We start from the raw sequence: 17,386 nt of genomic DNA, 5'->3' as shown, positions 1-17,386 counted from the left end.
GCATGAACATGACCAACTCTTTATGTGAAGAATTAATATCACTTTTAAGTTTTTTTCTGTTTTAAGATGCGTTGGAGCTATTTATTCTTTTTTATTTTTAAATTTGTTCTTGGTTTACTTTATATTTTTCGGTTATTCACAAGGTTTATTTGCAGGTTAATGATTGCATAATTTTGTGTTTTGTTTTTGTTGTTTGCCTTTGTAAATCAGCCAGGAAGAACTGCAGGACAATTTTCTATCTTTGTTTATTCTTTGCCAAACTGGATAAATAAACCACAAAACGCAACTTTCAAGGTTTGGACATTGGACTTCTTTTGCCTGCGTACAAAATATCACCACAGTGCAGCAGTGGTCACCCATCAAAAACCTGGCAATCACCAATTATTGTTTTTCAGAGCCTGGTGGTCCTTTAACCATCTAATAATATGTCAAATCTCCAGTACAAAGTAATGAACAATGACACAGGAGGTTCAGTGGATCAGGTGGAATTACAACTGACAATCAACTGTTTATAAAAAACAATTTGATAATAAATATCAATAAAGTGTTTTGTCAAAGTTTTATTTACATGTAACAAGACTACAATGGATTTATTATATAATAAACAATTAAAAAGGGACAATAAGTGTGTCAAAACAGCCAGTAGAGACAGCATACCATACATCAACACAGACTGAAAAATGATTCTTTATTTTACTATATTTGACTTGGAGAATTTTATTTCATATTGTCCAAACAAAAAGGAACACTGAATTTCAGTTTTGACAACCAGGAAAAATTCTTCAAATGAGACAAAAATGAAGCTTCCCAGGTATATCAAGGATTATGAAACAGTGAAATAACACAAAGCATTAGGAGCCTTGTGGCATTTTTAGGGAACCATGGGTATATCCAGAGTAAGGTGGTATTGTATCAGTATTGGTTTGTGTGCAAATACAATCGCATTTAATTCATGTGGTTGAACTGTTGTCACATCAGTAGTTTTCCCCTGACAAAATAATGATTTGGAATAAAAAAAAAAAAAAAAAAAAAAAAAGCCTCTACAAAAGAAGGAAAAATGTAATTTCTGATTTTTGCCGTCACAGGCCAGTTACTGTAATTTCCACAATTCCACACTACAGAGAACAGCTGCAAGTTTCACAGGAAGCCACTGCTCAGATTGCAATTCTTAATTTAGCACCAAAATCAGACAAACGAGCAGCTTTTGTCATCTAAAGTTTTTCTCTACATGTGAAAATGTGCCTTCTCTACAGCTAAGTGCTCCCACTGCATATTCAGCTGATTTTATTGGCAGTGAGATTCTGGAATTAGTGGTGCACATATAGACCCCACTGCAGTATTTCTGAATTTAACTGCTGAAAACACTCAGAATTTACATTAAGAAAAGCTGCCGTATGTTATCAAACATAATGAAGACCAGAGAAAAATAACGCCACAAGTTTATTTCTGTACAAATAAACCAGATTTTGTATAAACTGTACAATCATTTAAACATGCTCAGACTAAAGAAAAAGTTGCCATAACATTGAATGAATATAAAAGAAATCTGAAAACCAGCAACGTAAATTCACTGTGCATATGTACAATTTATAAATTATATTAACTATGTCATTATTCCTACAACAGATTTTTTTCTTCACTGACTGGCTTACAGTAAGAGGTATAGCTTTTATGGATCACAGACTGAACTGATACCGTTAGGAACGTCTCTTTTGCTTCTCGTGACACAGACACAGTGGAGCTCCACACCAAAAAGAAGCAGATCATTGGCAGGCCATTTCAAGAAGTCACTTTAGCTTCAGACTAATGACTCACTCCAGCTCAGTGAAGCGAGCAAACATGGCTTTGCGGACTGCATCTTTGTAGGTGTCTGAAGGAGAGAGGGTGTAGTTGGTTCCTTTAGTGCCGAGTCCAGCTCCCTTCGTTCTCAACTGAGCCTGAGGAGGAAATCCACAGAGTTGAGTACTTTCTAGATCTGTATATAGTTACAGAGCCTGATGAACTATGACACCACAACTGTTACAAATACCTCAATTGGTGCTGTGATGCCCTGCTGGTTGCGACCAAGACCTTTCCCCTCCTTCCAGCCCATTGCCTGCAACATCTTGTTCCCAATATTGTCACTGTTGAGGCCATCTTTAGTGGGCTGTTCATAGTTACTGTACATAAAAGAGCAGAATATCAAATAAAGCCAAGTTTAATGATAAAATAGACTGAACTCACTAGATGAACGAGATTTCACACAAATCCGTAAAATAAACAAAAATGACTGCTTACATGGCTGGCGCTGGTTGGTTAAATTTCTTCTTTTTAGGTGCAGGCGGTTCAGGGATGCCATATTTTTCTCTTCTCTCGGCTGCCCTGTCCCTATATTTCATCTATAGAAAAAGAAACAAATAAACACACTATAATGTACAAAAACAATGTTTTCACATTCACACTGAAAAACAAAAGAATGACTCAGAAGTAAGTGGGTGATTCTATATTGAGCTGCACCTCAGTCTCTTTTCTCTCCAGCTCTTCCAGCTCTGCTTCACTCATTTTGGATCTGCGAAGAACTTCCAGGTTTTTCTATGACAAGACCAACGGAATAATGAGCTCTCTCCCTTTCTTTTTGAATAAGTTTCATTGTTAGTTCTGAAGATGATACATGTGATGTTACCTTGTGAAGGTCTGAGAGTTGCTGATGTCGGATTAGACTCTCTTTATTGGGAAACTGTCTCCTACACAGTAAGCATGCTAATTTTTTCCAGTCTGTCAGCTTGTCCTGGCTTATATCACCACCATCAGGTTCTGCTCCTCCCTCCTCAGGGTCACTGTCTCCACTGTAGGCAGCCACAAGGCCACACTAACCACACCAAGGATAAACATACATAAATATTAGCCTTTTACTAAGGGTAACAGACTTTTGAATGCATGCAAAATCTGACATTATCATCATCATACAGAAGCATAGCCAACTAAAATGAGAGATGCAGAAAATACTCACCTTTGAAGAGGTGACTGAGGTGGTTGGTGGCTCTTCTTCAGGGGCCCTTAGCATCTCTGGGATGAGTCTGTCTAGACTTGCCCCCTGGAAAAGGGAAGTGTATCCATTAAAGACATAGAAGCTTTACACATGCAGTCCCAGAACTTTGTTACGTATCGAAGCCTAATGAGATACCTTCTTTTCAAACAATGTGTATCCAGCATCAGCAGCTGCTGCCTCCTTTCTTTCTTCTTGACTAATAGGCTGAAAGCTACTTTTGAAGTTTTCCTTTTGCTTGTTGAGACTTTTAGCCCACCGTTCCATGTCCTTAGCAATCTGTAGGAAAGCAGATTTTTAAAATATAGTAAAGTGCACAAAGAAATAAGTGAAGTGAAAGTGTGCAAAAGTTGTTTCAGGCATAATAAAAATGTTAATGCAGGACTTTGAACACACCTGCTGAGCTGTCTTGCTTTTGGGCTTCTCTTTTTTCTCCTTGCCCTCTTTCAATTCTTTGGTGCCTGTTGCTGCAGAACCACCTGTTTTGCCATCATTTTGTCCAGTGCCTGTGCTGGCAGGTACATATGTCTGCTTCTCACTGTCCCAGTAAAGAAACTGCTGAGTCTGAGAATTGTAGTAATACTGAAAGGAGAAACAGCAATTTGCATGTTAAAAAAATTAAAAATAAATAAAAATGAAAAACGATCAATTACACACTATAAAATGCACAGATAAGACAGAAAAACATGCAACTCACACAAGGTTGATGTGCACTACTTACATGTGTATTTGGGTCATAGTAGAGGCCAGTCTGAGGATCGTAATAGTAGCCAGAAGACTCATCATATTGATAGGTGGATGTATCAGGAAGAGCTGTGAATTAGCAAACAACAGCATTAACAATGGTGGTAAAAATCTTTCTTGGCAAATTAGAAAAGACAGGGATAGAAATAAAGACGCATTCCAGATTTTCATCCTTTATTTCTACCAAGCTTGACTGAAGCCTGTTAACTAACACACAATTAATAAAATGAAAAGCTTTAAAGAACTAAGTATTACCAATTATGTACAACATTAAACAATCTCGGATATCATGCCACGCACATTTGGTTAGGTCCATCAAAGGAATAACAGATTAACACAGTCCTTTTAAACTACAGGCTGGAGACTGATGTTCTATCCAGGTTCTATCCATAGAAACACTTCAACACACATGACAGTGACCTTGGGAAAACTGTCATGTTACTATGCACGTCACAGTTCAGCAACGTTGGTTTAAAGGGATCTTATGTGCTCATACCAATGTTGGTGTCCGCTGCCTGTTCAGAGGCTGTTAATGTCCCCGCAGTGGTAACAGTGGCAGCTGCTAAAGCAGCAGCTGGCAAAGAAGCAGCTTCAATTCCTGAAATGTGTCCAGCCTGGGGTTTTGCCTCCAACTGTTGGGCAAGTGGCAATGCCTACAATCAATAAACAGTTTATTTAAGATTATTTGGAGATTGTTGAATCAGTAATTCACACAGTATTATACATTTATCTTATTACAGAATTATCAACCGTGTATATTACCTGCACAGCAGGCTGTGCAATTATATGGGGTTGGTAGACTTGTGCGTTCTGTGATATCACAACTCCAACTGCAGTTGGAACAATCTTTACACCCGGGGCAGCTATAAGTTCAAAAACAAAAAAATGAAACAAAACTCAAGATCATCATGCAAACAAAGTCCAAATATTATATTTTTCAAAGTTCACAGAAAATCTGAGCATTTTTTCTAGAAGCAGTAACTTAGCATTTGTTGCGCTTCTCTGAGGATGCACACACATAAAGCTGAGCAAAGGGTCACAGTGGCTTGTAAAGCAGCCACTGTGCATGCATTTAAAATCTTAACTACCTGTTAACGTCAAAATGCCTATTAGAATACAGACAAAAATGATGGAAACAACCACATTAAACATATCAGCTTAACTGAAGCTCTTAAAACTATAAATTCAGTGTAAACAAATGTTAGAACAGCTTGTAGTCTTGTCTAATCACAATCACATAAAGAAAAAATTGGAGACACTAATTTTCCAATGTTAAAATGATATAGTGAACAATTAGCTACTGAACCAATATTTTAAAACGAGTTTAGAAGTTCTTTACCTCCTAGAATTCCATTTCCCTGAGAGGTACTGATTGCTGCGCCTTGCTGGTAGTATGTCTGGTAATCCTGTATTAAAAAAAAAAGAAAAGTGTTTGTTCATTTATAATGTCATTATAATAGATACACCCACATGTTTTCTCTGAATGGCTGTAGAGTTACACAGCTGCCACTGAATGATGATACAGAGCTGTATCTCACTGAAGAAAACTGAGAAGTTGGAAATGACCTTCTTGTTCTTGGTAATGTAACCATAATTTTCTTCTTACTAACCTGGGACATGGGAGTATAACCTTCCTGTAGGTAGCTGTACTCTGACATTCCCTCTGAACTCTGCTGTGGCTGAAAAGGAAAATGCCAATTACGAGTCTGTGATATCAAAAAGGGAAGGTGATAACTAAGAGGATGTAGACAGAAAAAAGACCTACCTGACTTGAGGACCACTGGGCTGCAGCAATAGCTGTGCTGGCCACAGAGAAGGCACTGACACGATTTCCATCAGGGAGTAAAAGGTCCCTAAAAAAAAAAAAAAAAAAAAAGGGAAAAAAATGATATCCACCTGAGTGAAGCTCAATCTTTCTTTAAACAGGCAACTTGAGGAATGCACTAGGCTAACCAGGAAAAGGTTAGCCTAAGGCTAACATTTAAAAGGTTAAGAGCATAGATGGAGTTAAACCACACAGCCTAGCTGCTTTTAACCACAGGAACTTGTGGTGGCACAAACTAGACCTCTTATCATCACTTTCAACTCACTAGTAAAGACTCGCAATGTGTTGAAATCTTTTTATGACAGTCTTGAGTGTGCTAAAACAACTCGAGGGAATGCAAACTTGAATATGTAAGACCAAAATCATGTCGACAATTAAGCGAGCAGATGGGGCTTTGTTGCATTTGCTACGTCGACCTTTATGGCTAACGTTTCTTTAGTGACACCAGTTATTTAGAAAGCAGCCCAGAAAAAGCCATACTGAGGCCATTCCTGCATTTAAAAAAGAAAAAAAAGTGAGGACTACTTACTTTCTAGCACTCTTGGCATAATCCACCCCAATTGTTTTTCCATCTAGTTTTAAGGGAGGCTGCAATCCTTGAAGGATTGTTAGCAGCTGAGATGCTTCCTGTTAAAATGATTGATAATATGTTAAGTTATATACCAAACTTTTTTCAAAGGTAAAGTTTTTTCCATCTGTACATATTAAAGAATTACCAGAGGTGAAGACAGCTGCACAAAGGCAAAGCCTCTGTTCTGGCCCGTTTGCTTGTCCTTAATAAGACGAATGTTGTTGGATGATAGATTGGCATATGGTGCCAGGGCAGTCATGATGGCTTCCACTGTGGTCATAGGAGCAATATTTCTAAGGATGATTGCTGATGGGACAAAAGACGATATTTAGGGAAAGTATACTATAAATAGAGATGTTTTGCTTCCAAACTAAGCAAATGAAATTGCTTCAGTAATGAAGAAGCTCTTACTATCGCCATAGAAATCTCCGCTGGGTTGAGTTTCAGGAACTCCAGTGTTACTGGTTGCTTCACTTTCTGTTGAGAGAAAGACAGAAGTAAGAAGTGCATTAACACAACCTCCAGAAGTGAGAGACTGCAGCAAAAAAAAAGAAAAAAGAAAAAAAAAGGAGGTATAAAGTGGTATAAAAAAAAAAAAAAAAAAAAGACTCTTTAAAAGATAGTGTTGACACTATGTGCCCATTTCATGAACTACACTGTCTGTTGTGTTTCACGCTTTTTATATTATTCAGGCCAATTAGCACTTATACACCTTACTAGACAGAGTGACATTCCTTAAAAATCCACATCATCTCACAGCTACAAAAACAAACTTGGTGTTGCATCCCAGCCCTGTGGACTCGGGCTGCTCAGATGTCTGCAGTCAGTGGCCTCTTGTTGATTTAACTACTTACCAGCTTTGGCTGCTCCACACCTGAAGCACTTCAGCCTCCTCCGGAAATTGTACAGGCCACACTGCAAGTAACCGTTCACATCATTTTGATTATACACCTACTAAAGCCCTGAACAGTGCTGCCTCAGAGAACAGGCAACTATATTGGTACTGCATACCATACTTACCTAAGACACAACCTAACCTTTACCACTTATCCAAATGTAGGTGTACAACAAAATAAGATGACAGGATTGCAAAATTTGATGCTTACAGGCCTATGTCAAGTGTGTGCGGTGTTCTTTAGAAGAAAATGTTGGATAATGAGACCATGAAACCAAGAGATTAACTTACTGTGCTGCAGAGCCAGTCTTCATACTTGTTTCTGGGGTGACTGTAGTGCATGTCTATGGTTTTTCCTTGGATGGTCAGACGTTTCTGAAAGAGGAGAACAAAATGATCCAAGTGTTCATGGAGGGGACTCGTCTCATCAAAAGAGCAAGCAGTTTTGGAAGGGAGAGGGGACGGGGGAGAGGGACCCCCAACAGATAGCCTTTGAGTTACAGACAGGCACATGACGTGTATGTGAGCATGATGTAAAGAGGGTTCTTTTGGTGTTTGGGACCCGAGTGCCCAGGCTGAGCTGGAGCAAAGTGTACAATGTGACCCTAACAGACTTTCCTGACTGCTTTCCAAAGAAAAAAAAAAAAAAAAATGTATGGGCTTCTCAAAAAACAAAACAGAAGAAAATTCTGTTAAAAAGATTAAGAAAATATAAAAATAACAATTCCCAGTATTTGGGATAAGCTTGCAAAGAAAAAAAAGAATGGGGTTACACTGAAATCTGAAAATAACTAATATAGCCATGATCTGCAAGGCAAAGATGGTCTGTTCATCAAATTTAAATGCAGATTTATTAAAGAGATCACTTAACAAAACCAGAAAAATTTCTTGAAGCCTATTGCCCAATACAATTAACTATAAAAATATATTAAAATATGAAATTGTAAATCAATAATATAATCATCTCTATATTTGCTCTATTGTATTCAGTTTGTTTTTTCCAGTTTTTTTGTTTCCTCTATACAGTTTCCACACTACGTATTCAATACATTCTGGTTGCCTTTTGGGTTATTTTTCCAGATCCCCAAGATTAAAACTAGACTTGGCGATTGTGAAGCAACCTGATTGGTCTCCATCCATCGTGTAGCATCTTGCAAGTGATAAAAGTCCACGAAGGCGAAACCACGGCTTATACCTAGAGACAGCATTCAAATATAGACGGGAGGCGTGTTAGTTAAGAGTCCAAGGGCATATTATTCAAACTCTTCCACAAACTGCTTCCCGACCCAGGGCCAGATTGGTACACAATAGCCCACTCCTTAGGAGTTTTACCATAGCAAGTAATCCTGCAGAATACCACTGTTTGAACCACACTCAACAACAACATGGGTCTGCCAACTGACTTACTCATAGCAATCAATGCTGCTCTTACTTACCTTAAAGGGCTCCACAGTGTACAAGATAAGCCTTGAATCAATATTCTTACAACCTTTCAAGTACTTTGATATAGTCATCTCCTAACTTCTATGGGAAAATGGGTCTGAATGGAAGCAGATTAGCTCTATGGTCAAAGACTTGGGGAAGGTCGGGGTCCGTCACATGACTGGTTCTCACCTGTTCTCTTTTTCATCAGCCTGACATCCACTGGCTGGGGTCCCTCAAGTTGGTCAATGGCAAAACGAATCTAAACAACAACATGCAGAGGCTGCTTAACATCATAATTCAATCATTCATTCATTCATTAATACCTTTAGAAAGGTACTTACACAATAAAAACAAAGAAAAGGAACCAAAGGGTGTACACGACCAGTGCAACTGAATACTTACATCATCCTCAGTGACATGAGGAGACAGACCCCCCAGCATGATGGTCTTGCTCTTCTTCTCGTCCCCTGGTTCCCTTCGGTAGTCCTGCTCTTGGTAGTCACCATCTGAGTGATAACCATCTTCTGATCTATCACTGTTACGACGCTTCCTCTCCCTTTGCTTTAACACAAAACAACAACAGCTGCTAAGTGTCATTGCACAATTGTTTTTTCAAATGCAGTATTAAAACCCAAGGGCTATTAAGACAAACACCTCTGGGCTTTCTCGTGATCCTCTGCGATCTCCTTCATAACGATCACCACGTCTCTCGTCACCCCAGCGGCGCATGTTGTGATCACCACGTTCTTGGTCTCGCTCACGTCTGTCACGCCACTCAGACTCATCACGGCACTGGTCAGAACCATATCTACCGCTACGTTCTGTTCGACTAATCCTATTCAGAAGGCCATTTAAAAAAAGAAAAAAAAGAAAAGTCAAACAGGAGCACAACTAATACTGCAATAAACAAACCAACTTAGCACACCTTAGCGTTCAACATGTATAACATTTCAATGACTTTGCTACCATTTTAGTTTTATCATGACTCCAGCCTTGAACAATGCATTGTCTCTCAGTTAATCTTAGCACTGTCATGCCAAAAAAAAAAAAAAAAAAAGACTGCTGGAATTCAAACTGCTGTAAGTGACTTGTTGGCCGATAGTCTGTCAAACATATCTGAAACACCTCTAACATGAATGATGATGTTTTTTTGCACTGGAAAAAAAAAAATATTGTGACCAGATTGAAGCAGTTTTTGGCAAGGTGAAATTTATAAATCCTTTATTCATGTGCATGAAAAATGTCACATTTTCAATCTCTGTGACATTTTTTTTTCTTTTAACCTGTATTTGTTTTTAAAAAAGGAAAGAAGATTGTAGCTTCTACCTTCTGACAGAAATATGTCTGGCTGAGAGGGAACCAGAAATTGCAATAAATGCAACATCGGTTCTTTAAAGATACTTTGAAGTGGCTAAAAGTGACTTAATTGATTGCAATGTAGAAAACAGCAGGTACAATACACCAAAACAGGCAAAAATGTTACTCATATCAAAAAAGCAAAAACAAAAAAAACAACATTGGCAATCACTCATTGGCAGATAATGACTTTTACATTCTTGTATTGTCCTAACTTTTTATTCGGATTACGTAACACGTTTTACGAGAAAATTTGATGGCAATAAAACTTTTTACCTGTAGTATTATCGAAAACAGATTTAGTCTCCTTTATTTTTTGGTTTAAAAAGAAACTAAATGTAAGGTTTTACATATCTGGAAATGCTGGTAGAAATCAACGCTACTTTTGTCTGCCATTTCAGTTTAAACACAACTTTTGAATACTATTTGTTTTAACATATCGCCTAAACTCGGAACATGTATCAGAGACGGGAAAAACACAAGATTCCCGTTCCCACTATGATAAGCCACACCTACCATGGCGAGCTGCACTGGCATTTAATGTTGCTACTCACCTTTTGTCAGCCCCCATATTTCTTACAGCTTCCGCACTCACACGACCTCTAGAAAACAGAAAAAAAAAATACCCGTTAAAAATATACGTAGTGGTTTTACTCGTTTACACATAACAATTCCCCTTGTAGTCGCGTGAACTCGTTTAGCGTGAGAGAAACAAAAACCAAAGCCCTCCTTTTTCTTCATTCCATTATATGGAGCTAGACGTTATCAAACAGACGTCTCTCAAGCCAAAATCAACGGCGCTAACGAGAGACCGCGAAAGATTTAGTTTCAACTCTGAACGTGAAGCAACTTACCAGTGTAAGCTTTTTGATGCTTTTTTTTCACCCGCACTATTATTTTTTCAAAACGGTAATAGAAAAATTGCGGAGAAGAAAATTCATCTCACGTCCAAAGACTTATCTGCGATGGCACCTTCTTTATCCCAAGATGCATCGGTGTCACCCGGTGCATTATGGGTAACGTAAGAGTCAGCCCCGAGTTTGCCTTACAGGCATGGAGTTGTCTCTCAACCTGGTTGTTTTCTCACGCTTCCGTAGTTAGTTGTTAAGACTTACTGGGGTTACATGTTGTTATAATTATCATAACAAACAAAACAAAACATAAAACAGCAACAAAGCGTATATAGAAGTTTATTGGTATTTAAATATAGAGCATGGTTAGTTTTTTGCGTTTTCTTAAAATTAACAAATCATTGGCAAAGAAGACTTTAAAGTAGTAGCTAATTAAGGTTTAAACTTTTGAGTGGAAAAATGGTGGATAAGATAAATTAACCTATACAAGCTAGGATGAAGTAGCATGGTGGCACTGTTGTTAGAACTCTTGTCTCATAATAAGAAAGTCCTGGGTTTCTAAAGTCCTTCTCTGTGGAGTTTGTCTTCTCCATAAATTGTGTATCCTCTCACAGTAAATGTGCGTTGCTACTTTTATTTTCTTAAAACGTTTGGTGGTTTGGTGAGTGCTCAGTTGGGTAGAAAAGCCTGGACGAACAGCAAAGGGATATAGCGTAGTGCTGCCTGTGAGGGAAAACCCAGGGCAAAACGATCACATCTCGCAGATTTCCGCCATTTCATTGGCTGTTTTCGTTACATTTTCGTAATAGCAGTATATGGATGCGTTCTGAAAGCGCTTAATCCCGCTGCTGTTAGAATTTCCCTGCAGGTTTTACATGGAGTTGAAAACTGTTAATGTTCTGCTGGACACATAATTAAATTACTGTCATGCTATAACCCCGCTTTTTATTTTTACCATACGCTATTAATAATTCAATTCAACCAGAATGCACATTACTCTTTATGCAAGTATGATTTATTATTCATAAAACATTTGTTACACATTAATGCCATTGCAATGAATTCTTCTAACTGTACCAAAACCTGTATACAATAGCAATCTGACCCATTTAATATGTTGTTTCATGTCAAGCTCTAGTCTATATACACTACAAGTTTGTATTAACATTGTGAGTGTGTCTGTCTGATTACTCAAAATAGTCATAACTAGACCCATCTTCAACATAGCAACATAACTGGTGAAAAAAAGTTAAGTTCAGCTACAATGTTATTTAAGGTCATTTATTACAGTAGTTAAATTCAGAAACATCACCAAACACTTTGCTGTACAAGGAGGCCCTTATTAAATGTAAGTACACAATAATTGTTCATCTTGGCACAGGCAAATGTTCCTCTTTTGATACAGCTTTCATTTGGAAGTGACACTGTACACAACACAGATGGTCAAACTGCAGTGATACAAAATTTATAAATCATAATTGTGCTCCAGACTTATTTTAAACCAATACTAATGGAGCTTAGTTTTGTTTTGTAATAGAATATAATGATGCTTGAATCAATGGTAGCCGAGTCAGACATACATCTTCTGTACAAATGCGTCATGAGATAAAATAACACAAAATCCAGCCATATAATATATTTAAAAAAAAAAGGTCCACATCGTCCCAAAATAGGAGGGTGGAGTCCATCACACTTAGTCCAAAAATTCAGGGCGAGGGATGGCAGGTAGGTTGGGGATGTTATGAGTTTCAATGGCCACTTCTAGGTCAGGGTTTCTCCTTTTGTCACCTACAATAAGAGACATGTTTATGTAATGGGTATGGTTACTTGAGAAAAAGACAAAGTCAAATAAAGAAATAAAGGCACTTTACATTCAGTTAACTTACCCTTGCCTCAATGTATTCAATCCTCCTCTCCAGCGCTGTCAGCTTCTCGTTGAGTGTGGCCAAACGAGATCGACACGACATGTCTGATGGAGAATAAAAAACAAATAAAAAAATAAATTAAAAAAAACTAGAACGTTTAGAGGTTACCACGACGAAGCATGACATTTTCATCAGTTTTTCAACAGCTGCTTAACAAAGATGCACACCGTCACTTTGGGTTAAAAAGGTTTAAAGGGCACATCCGCATACATATTGGCCGACAACACTAGCATTAGCGGTTACGGCAGCCTGCTAATGCTTTCCTATCGTCTGTCGAATCTGGTATATTAATGAATTCATTAAAACGACTGACTCTTAAAGGACAGGTAGTTGGAGGAAAATGTAAGCCGATTCCTCTTCAAAATGTCACAATCCTCCTCCAAAACAAAAACAAGCTGACAGCTAACAGCCGCGCTAACTGCTAGCTGGGAGTGGCCATTGAAAACATCAACATCAATGCTAACAGCTGGCTGAACTAGCTAAGTTCAGCTAGTGATCTACACAAATCTGCCCAGTGAGTTTGTTAAAAGCTTACCAAACGAGTTAAGAAAGTCGGCGATCTTCTTGATGCTGCTCGTAATTACTTCTATGTATTCTCGATTCGCCCAGTCTTGGTGAATCTCTCTTTGCACTGGATCTTCCTGGCCAGCCATGTTGGACGACTTGCAGTATCCCTCTGGTTTCACCCAGGAAGTACCGGAAAGTGTTGCGTCGATGTGAAAATATTATACAACACTTTTTCCCCCAATGAAGATTCTATTTACCGAAATTTCCTAAGTTTCCTACATACATTTCTGAAGGATGTTTGTGTGTATTTTATAGAAATGAGCACAACACAATTTTTCTTTCGGTTGCTACCTTTAGGGGTCGCCACAGCGGGTCACCTGCTTCCATCTCACTCTATCCCTAACATCCTTCTCTGTCACACCAACCCTTTGCATGTCCTCCTTGGCTCATCCGTGAAGCTCCTCTGAGGATTTCATCTTTTCCTCCTGCCTGGCAGTTTCATATTCAACATCATTTGTTTGATATATCCACTATGTGTCCTCTGAACATGTCAATAGCACCTCAGAGTTGCTTCTCTAACCTTTCCTCTAAACTGCTGAACCTGAGCTGTTCCTATGATGGTACTTATTTCTAATCCAGCTCATCACTCCCAGTGAAAATCTTAGCACCATCAAGTCTGCCACCTTCAGCTCAGCCTCCTTTTGTTTTGGGGGTTCCACCGTGTCCCAACTATACTAGGTCTCAATACTGTCTTGTAGTGAGAACTTTCCTTTCACTTTTGTTGCTATTTTTTGGCCACAATTCATCCCTGACATTCATTTCTACTCACTCCACCCTGCTTGCAATCTCTTCTTCACCTCTCTTGTGCACTGTCCATAGTTTTGGATGGTTGAACCCAGGTATTAAAACTCATCCACCTTCACTACCTCTCATTGCATCTTCAGTCTTACACCTGTTTTTATCTCATTCTGTCTCGCTTCTACTTTTATTCCTCTTCTCTCCAGCGCATACCTCTACCTGCTCTCTACTCTCACTCATATGAACATCGCAGTCCACAAAGACTCCTGCCTGATGTAAACCGGCTACCTGTCCATTACCATTGCAAGTAAGAAATGAGCACAACACAAGTATTATAATAACATTTATTTCTCCTTTTAAGTCAAGCAAGTGAAAATATTTGCGATCTTATTAAAGACATTCACAATGGTCGTCAAACTTTTACATTTTTATCAGAAACCCCTCCTCACAAAAACATTTAAAGGAGTGTCGTCATTGAATTAAAAGGCTGAACAATCCAGTAGAACAATCCATTTAAAATATCACAAACAAACCCAGGCCTGCTATAACATTTTTGGAATTTGAGATCTGAAAGCATGGCATATTATCCTAATATGTGTATGTGCTGATTGATCTTTCTGAACTGTTATGTTTTAAATCACCCATAACATTTCCCAGCACATTTTATTTGATTCTCTTAAGAAGCTGTTTAATATCTGCCTCGATGTCACTTGTCAGGAAATTTCTGCTGTAGCGCTTGTAAGGTTCCCCGTCAGGACCAACCAGGAACTTCTCAAAGTTCCAGGATACGTCATTCCTACACACTGGACTCCAAATGATGTACTTTGGATCATTCATGAGACCCAGGGCATCATCGCAGGGGAATGGAAGTTTTTCCTTCAGATAGACAAACAAGGGGTGGGCATCCTTTCCATTCACATCCACCTTCTCGAGGAGCTGGAACTTTGGTTCAAAGCCATTCCCTGGACGGACATACTTCAGAGATCTTAGGATTTCATCGTTCTTGCAGTTCTCCTGTTGCACCAAAACACAAGCACTGTTAGATAGATGTAGACATTTATGTGGGGTTTTAATTAAACAAGCTAAATAAGAGGAATTGTAGTGTAACCTACATTTCCTCTAGAGTACTTAGGTGCAGTATAGAGGCAGGTGTATTTGTATTTGAGATTTATTCCCTAATTTACACTTTGTATTGTATTTTTCTGGATCATGACATTTTAGCAGTAAATAATCGTGCTTATGAACCTGATAAATGTATCCGACAGATATGGTATTTGGACATAGAACATCTTTGAAAATTTAGGATATTAGAAATTAATGCGCTGTATTATATATAAAAATCAATACTGTTAACAGCATTGTCATACCAGGAGTTTATAAATATTATAAATATGCAGGCTAAAATGTTGCTTTGACACTGATAATTTGCTAATATTTTAGTAACAGTCAGAATACTTTTAATAAGACACTTCATGTAATATATTACTTTTTTAAATAAGACACTTTACATGTATTTGAACACTTACGGCCCACTCTATTTTAACTAAAAGATTCCTAAAGTTAAAACTGTTTCATTTCAGACTGATAACACACATGCATGTCTTTAAACTTGTTGTGTTACTAAAATACGGCTCATAGGCCATATTTCTCACATGTCAAGAATAAGGAAGCTAGGCCTGGATTTGGCTAGTCCGGAGTTTTGGTCACCTCAGAAACATTACTCTCTCTCTCAAGTAAAAAACAAACACGCTTTGTACCTGATGTCCAAACTGATTGCAGGGCACACCCAAAATAACGAGACCTTCGGCGGAGTAGCGAGAATGAAGGTCGTTCATTTGAGTGTAGTCCCTGGTTGTCGTTCCTCAGAGAGACGCCACATTTTCAATAAGTACAACTTTGTCCTTTAGTGCAGAGAAACGGAGAGTTTCTCCAGACAACAGCTTAGCTGTCAGGTCGTAAAACCTTTTCAAATGGCCAGCCATTGTTAAAAAATCCAGATGATTTAGACTTCTGAAACCGTGAACTCGGATTAAAAGGCTTTTCCTTATCACGTTTCAAATTTGCTCCAAGTCCAGCCCTCGCTTTTATTCTTAGGGCGGGACATGTAGCCTAATCTAGTAACACCCCTCAGTGCAAATGCAAATTATTATTATTATTATTATTATTATTAGTAGTAGTAGTAGTAGTAGTATTGTTTTATTATCGTTTTGTAGAAGGACTTAAAGCATTTAATTTTCACGTGCTATCGGAATCTCTCTCTATTTTTTTTATTTATTTCTTTATAGATACCAATCTATAAAGATAAAGTAGCACAAGAATTTAACAAATGTGGTAACTCAGTATGGTAATTATCATTGTTTCTAACCACTTGAGGAAGTCACTGACGTCTAAATCTCCAATCAAAATAAGTCAAAAAATGACATAATGTTAAGTTTTTACTTAGCAAATATTTATCAAATGACCACTGCCAATTTTGATATTGGACACGTACACAAACCTACACAGCCGAAACTGCAGAAACTCTATTAGCAAAACGTATTTCACATCGGTATGTCTTAAGAGATTTACAGTTTGTTTACAACAATCCCCCCTTTTTGTGTGCATGAATGGTACTTTCCAGGAAGTCACAGGAAGTGAATTTATTTATTGCTTAGTGAAATGACTTGAGAACTAATGACTGGAGAAGTGGAAAACACACAAACCATGCTGTTAAACATGGTGGCTTTTTAAAAAATAAGAGCCATAACTGTGTTTACTAACGGCTCCCCCCTGTGGGTAAACAATCATGTCAGACTATATGAATGTGTGTGTGGTCAGTATCCTGATATCCTGCTATCCGTTACATCTTGTATTCGGGAATCTGCTCAGAAGTTACTGTGATAATTGGCCATCAGCCAACAAGAAAGAAAGATTACACCCGCCTACAGGTTCATACGAGGACCTCGTCGACACTTTCGGGAGCTTTTTTGGGATTCGAAAAGGACTGGATCACAGCTTCCACTTTTGGAGTGTTTTATGTTGACAGTACTAAGGTAAATAATAATTAAATAAATAAAAGGTCAAACATCTGCTAAACACTATTTTTTACTATACCATATCTGTTAGCAATAATATAAAGACTATTTTCTGTAATGTCTAAATTATTATTATTATTATTTTGTTAATAATTTAAAATATATTAACCTAAAAAGCAGGTATATATTTAAAAAACATCTAAACAAGGCGGTGCAGTTGACCGCTAGATGGCGATGTTACCATTCTCTTAAAATGGCACTAGACGACGAATACCCTACTTTTCACCAGGTATAAGTAGACAACTTATGATGAGATTTATCATATTAATCCAGCTGCATTGTGTACTTCAACAACACAGTCAAGTTAGGGACTTCTCCTGTAGTGATATTCTGTGTTTTTTAGCCGCCCAACGCTTTGGAAGACTCTTGGGACTGACTGATTTTTGTGTT

The 17,386-nt window shown here is 38.0% G+C and overlaps 3 protein-coding genes and 1 long non-coding RNA gene across 5 annotated transcripts in view; 1 reads left to right on the top strand and 3 right to left on the bottom strand.

Moving 5' to 3' along the window:
• Window positions 1-545: 545 nt before the first annotated feature.
• rbm5 (RNA binding motif protein 5) lies at window positions 546-10,854 on the bottom strand. 2 transcript variants are annotated; one of them, XM_005453527.3, is made up of 25 exons: window positions 10,696-10,854; window positions 10,396-10,443; window positions 9,140-9,320; window positions 8,888-9,046; window positions 8,675-8,744; window positions 8,182-8,255; window positions 7,352-7,435; window positions 7,020-7,080; window positions 6,577-6,642; window positions 6,311-6,471; window positions 6,124-6,221; window positions 5,535-5,622; window positions 5,380-5,448; window positions 5,109-5,175; window positions 4,532-4,632; window positions 4,266-4,422; window positions 3,747-3,838; window positions 3,422-3,607; window positions 3,164-3,304; window positions 2,990-3,073; window positions 2,663-2,848; window positions 2,497-2,571; window positions 2,278-2,378; window positions 2,030-2,159; window positions 546-1,937 (listed from the first exon to the last, which is right to left on the bottom strand). In XM_005453527.3, exons 2-25 carry the CDS (start codon window positions 10,410-10,412, stop codon window positions 1,812-1,814), a joined length of 2,574 nt encoding a protein of 857 aa, XP_005453584.1. In that variant the 5' UTR covers window positions 10,413-10,443; window positions 10,696-10,854; the 3' UTR covers window positions 546-1,811. The 2 variants fall into 2 exon arrangements, with proteins under 2 accessions (XP_005453584.1, XP_019214767.1); XM_019359222.2 differs by having other exon boundaries at window positions 4,266-4,401.
• An 831-nt stretch (window positions 10,855-11,685) lies between these two features.
• On the bottom strand, window positions 11,686-13,423 carry brk1 (BRICK1 subunit of SCAR/WAVE actin nucleating complex). Its single transcript, XM_003448334.5, has 3 exons — window positions 13,153-13,423; window positions 12,579-12,661; window positions 11,686-12,480 (listed from the first exon to the last, which is right to left on the bottom strand). The coding sequence occupies exons 1-3, from the start codon at window positions 13,268-13,270 to the stop codon at window positions 12,454-12,456; spliced, it is 228 nt and encodes a 75-aa protein (XP_003448382.1). The 5' UTR covers window positions 13,271-13,423; the 3' UTR covers window positions 11,686-12,453.
• Window positions 13,424-14,252: 829 nt separating this feature from the next.
• Window positions 14,253-15,960, bottom strand: gpx1a (glutathione peroxidase 1a). Its single transcript, NM_001279711.1, is given in 2 exon segments — window positions 14,253-14,936; window positions 15,680-15,960. Coding segments are annotated over 2 exon segments (576 nt in total). The 5' UTR covers window positions 15,905-15,960; the 3' UTR covers window positions 14,253-14,585.
• A 468-nt stretch (window positions 15,961-16,428) lies between these two features.
• The window catches only part of LOC112846902 (uncharacterized), a 34,172-nt gene continuing 33,214 nt past the window's right edge, over window positions 16,429-17,386 (top strand). The window contains exon 1 of the long non-coding RNA XR_003220112.1: window positions 16,429-16,954. This is a non-coding gene — a long non-coding RNA (uncharacterized LOC112846902). The remainder of the gene's footprint in view (window positions 16,955-17,386) is intronic.

The sequence above is a fragment of the Oreochromis niloticus genome, linkage group LG5, assembly GCF_001858045.2.
Source record: "Oreochromis niloticus isolate F11D_XX linkage group LG5, O_niloticus_UMD_NMBU, whole genome shotgun sequence".
NCBI classification, from domain to species: domain Eukaryota; kingdom Metazoa; phylum Chordata; class Actinopteri; order Cichliformes; family Cichlidae; genus Oreochromis; species Oreochromis niloticus.
This window is presented reverse-complemented; position numbering and strand designations above follow the sequence as displayed.

Coding starts and splice junctions, on each gene's coding strand:
- rbm5 (XM_005453527.3), bottom strand. Junction 5,176..5,379: donor GTTATACTCCCATGTCCCAG/GTTAGTAAGAAG, acceptor TTTTTAATACAG/GATTACCAGACATACTACCA. Junction 2,849..2,989: donor CCTCAGTCACCTCTTCAAAG/GTGAGTATTTTC, acceptor TGGTGTGGTTAG/TGTGGCCTTGTGGCTGCCTA.
- brk1 (XM_003448334.5), bottom strand. CDS start 13,270: ATGGCTGGCCAGGAAGATCCAGTGCAAAGAGAGATTCACCAAGACTGG. Junction 12,662..13,152: donor CGACTTTCTTAACTCGTTTG/GTAAGCTTTTAA, acceptor ATTCTCCATCAG/ACATGTCGTGTCGATCTCGT. Junction 12,481..12,578: donor TTGAATACATTGAGGCAAGG/GTAAGTTAACTG, acceptor CTCTTATTGTAG/GTGACAAAAGGAGAAACCCT.